The following is a 3,854-nucleotide window of genomic DNA, read 5'->3' as shown; positions in this document are numbered from 1 at the left end:
GCAGGAACTGTTCATTCAGGAATGCAGGTGTAAGGTTTTACCTTCCATTTTCCCACAACAGAAGACAGGGCCTTGCAAAGTGATTATAGTCCAAGTACCAGTTAAATCTTATAGAGCCATTACTGTATTTAGACAAAAGTTTCCCAGATATTACACTTTATTGGAGGATAAAAAGGAAAAGATAAAGAATACTGTGCAAAAAAAGGTCTCCATTATCAAGAAGCAAGCCCCTGGATTACCCGCAGAACTCAGCACTATTAATTTTATACCACAGTACTAGTGTTTTTTTAATCCAACCACTTCTTTCTTGTTGCAAAAGTGATTTATTCCTATAATTGATAACTGATAAATGACCCTTTACAAAGAAAAGCCGTATTATACTATGATGCGTGATTTCCTATCAGTTTTTCTTATCACGGCATCTTTTAGCTAGGCACTATAGTAATGAACTTAGATTTTATGTGAACTTTATTACAGGATAATACCATCACATCTTCACCAAAGTATGCATTCCATGTCACCAGGCTAGCTTCAAGAAACTGAGCTTGAAGCCCAACTACTGCTGCCATTACAGCTCTCAAAGTTAGGAAAAATAGAATAATCTGGATAATTAAACTACCTTCCTTACAGATCTCCTCCAAGAGCTGGAAAGCCACTTCATCAAGAAAAGTTGTAAGTCAAAGCTAACAAGGATGTGAATATTTAATTTCAAGACAATTTCAATTGCAGGACATTCTTTGCAACCATTGAAGGCTGTCTTATTTTCTTTTATCTGTAATCCATTAGGACTTAAGATGTTGCTCCAGACCTGTGTGCCCCACAAAGTAGATTCCAGCTTTACCAAAAAACGCTAAACATCTAGATGGGAGAAGCACACCCCCCCCACCAGTACAAGGGAGCTCTGGACCAAAGTTGAATGCAATTTCCTCAAATAGAGTGATAATTTTAAAAAAATCCAACGAAAAAACCAACAAAACCCAGATTGTTTCTCTTTGTTTAATATTATGCATAAGGAAAAGGGGCCCAAGGAATTATCCCAGGTTATGATTCCCTGAAAATGGGATTAATTCCACAACATGTTATGAAAGTTTTGGAAGATTTGAGATAGCTGAATTAAGGATCATCCTGGTACACAGAGTTCTTTATTAACATTCTTAGGAATATCATAGCTGCTACATGTCTCCAAAGAAAATTAGGTCACTTAGCATGTCAACACATGGAAAGAATTTTCTGACAACTTCCATTAAATTTATTCAAAGAAACAAAAAAGTAAGTCAAGTTCGTTCATCCTGGAGGGTGGGAGTGAGCGGGGAAGGGCCTGTTCTGGTCTGTTACATGTGTTTTCTAATAATCTTCACACTTCAAAAATACATAGAACAGAAGCAGAAAACAGTGCTCATGATAAGAAAGATCAGGAAACACGGAAAAAAGCAGAAAAGAGGTTTTTATGTTGTTTTAATTGTTGAACGGCTTCTTCTGAACAAAAAGTTTCTTTATCACACTAACTAGAATCTATTTAGGTTCTCCAGTTCCCTTTCACATCAGCTTTACTGTCACTTCCTTGCTTCAAGATTCATGAAGAGAAAAATGCCCTTAACAGAGTTCACCTACTATAACAGCAACAGTACGTTACTGAACAGGGCAGCAAACAAAAGCCCAAACAACAACAAACCCAAAACCCAACGAAAACTAATATTGCCATTGATGCTGAGAAAAATCTTGAAACCATGTAGTGACAGCAAGACAGACAAGGCTTATTTTCTTGCGAAAAATTAAATAAAATATTTTTCTCCTAATTTTAAACAGTTCTATATTAATCTTAACATCCTAAACAAAGTTCTATATTTTAACATGCATTACAGACTGTCTTATTGTAACTCACCTTTCCATATCAGTCTTTCTTGGTAATCTATATTAAAAAGGAAAGAAAAAAGTGTATTATGTATTGTTCTATTACATTTCAGACTACTAGAAATTTCGTTAGTAACTTTCAACTAAGTACAAGAAGAACTTCTACATACCTATAAAGAGCATTTCAAAATTTCTACGATTGTAAATGTTTCCTAAATACAATGAAATGATACGTTTGATAAAGGAAGTAGCTTGACAGTTCTGGAAAGCAGCCTAGTTAAGGGGGAGGAAAAAATAAATAAAATCAGGTGTATAATAGCACCACAGGTCACCTGCCACTACTCTGTACCAGGTAAGCTGGAACTGGTCAAATTAATTTAAAAGCTTGACAAAGGGTGCTGAAATCCCAAGACTTCTGCTAATCTAGTGAGCCACACAGTTATCACTGCCTGTGCTTTGTAATTGATGACTCCCTAAGCATTCATGACTAGAGTTAATTAATTCATAGCAGCAATCCTAGAACAACTGCAGCAGGTGTTAAAATTGGCTGTTTCCTGACTTGCCTGAAATGAGCTTCTCTTCCCTTTTTAATCAATCTAAAAGTGGAGAAATACCATACTCCAGAACTTTATCAATGACCTGAGTGACGGATACTACTGCAGAGAGGGGACTGTATTTCTGTAATGTTCTACAGGTACAACAGGCATTTCATTTAAAAAGTTTTTTTTTTTTTAATTCTAGGACTAGGCTGGTGCTAGTAAAAGGACGAGAAATCTTTTTTTTTTTGTTGGAGGGAAGGAGGAGAACACTTTCCAGCTGGGCTTTCCACTAGCCAAATCCATACTTCATGGGGAAATGGGGTGGAAAAATCTAGCTCACTCTGCTTTTGTAGGGGACATCACATAGCTTATAAACTGCTTGGTGAATCAAAGTGCCCGAAGCATCGCCCACGCGTTGTTCACACCACCCATTTTATTTTGTACCTTTATGATGTACTTAAGTCAAAGGGACCTGTTCTACACTTTAAAACAAGACTAAAAGTCATCACAGGCACATGCTCCTACAAGAACACGTACAGTATCAAGTACTGTCTATACATACCAAACATACACGAAAGACTTCTTGACTGACATTTTGGAAGTTCTTCCAAAGCAAACCAAAATTCTAAAACCCTTGTCCTTTCCAGAGTTTGAACGCTCTTAACCCCAAGTCAAGCAAAACTGTTTGCATACTTACCAGACATGGTATTTTACAAGAACTATACCTATTTTTTTTCCATTTGTTCTGTATGCCACTTCTTAAAACATACAAGTTCCCCACAAGAACCTCTAAGGTTAAACAAACTAAAAGGGAAACGGGTTTATTCAGAGTCCAAATGCTTTCTTTAAAGTTTTCCTTGGCCCAAAAACATTCCTTTGTTTTGCCACTTCAAACCCAACAACATCAGCACAGCAGATTGTAAAGCAGATGTAAAGAACTTATTTTCTTTCTCCAAAATAATCAAATGGTACTTTAAAAAGTACACAGGTAACTCAAGGAGTTGCAGCATCTGAAAACATCTGAGTTTCACACGTTTCAGTTTCACGTATTTTGTTATCAGTGCAACCGCTGCAGTTGGGTTTTTTGACAGTAAGGCGGGGGCAAGCTTCAGCATTGAACCGGACCCTCTGCACCCAGCTGCTCTGCGTTCCTCGCAGTCACGTTCTCTCTTTATGACGGATCACTCGCCACCCTTCGCTAGGCCCCTGAACACACCCCGATGCAGAGGCAAACCTGCACGAACAGGCCATTTCCCCGGGGTGGGAGACGGGGAAGGAGCAACCGCCTCCCCCCACTCCAGCCCCCGCCGGCGTCCGGGACAGACCCCTGGCGAGGCCTCCTCGTCCTCCCGGGACGCCGGGAGGCGGCACTGCTAGCGCCGGCAGCCGGGCAGGGGAAGCGCGGGGACCGGGCCGGGGGGAATTTGGGGCACTCACAGGTCGGCCAGCACGGTGAGCTCGGCG

At 39.7% G+C, this 3,854-nt stretch overlaps 1 protein-coding gene across 1 annotated transcript in view; it reads right to left on the bottom strand.

The window, feature by feature from the left end:
• MED14 (mediator complex subunit 14) overlaps positions 1 to 3,854 on the bottom strand; it is a 54,905-nt gene that overhangs the window by 35,203 nt on the left and 15,848 nt on the right. The window contains exons 5-6 of the mRNA XM_009318909.1: positions 3,828 to 3,853; positions 1,883 to 1,909 (exon numbers count right to left, since the gene is read on the bottom strand). Coding sequence (XP_009317184.1) covers positions 1,883 to 1,909; positions 3,828 to 3,853 — 53 coding nt within the window. The remainder of the gene's footprint in view (positions 1 to 1,882; positions 1,910 to 3,827; position 3,854) is intronic.

This window comes from Pygoscelis adeliae, unplaced genomic scaffold, assembly GCF_000699105.1.
Source record: "Pygoscelis adeliae isolate BGI_AS28 unplaced genomic scaffold, ASM69910v1 Scaffold92, whole genome shotgun sequence".
In the NCBI taxonomy this organism is placed as follows: domain Eukaryota; kingdom Metazoa; phylum Chordata; class Aves; order Sphenisciformes; family Spheniscidae; genus Pygoscelis; species Pygoscelis adeliae.
This window is presented reverse-complemented; position numbering and strand designations above follow the sequence as displayed.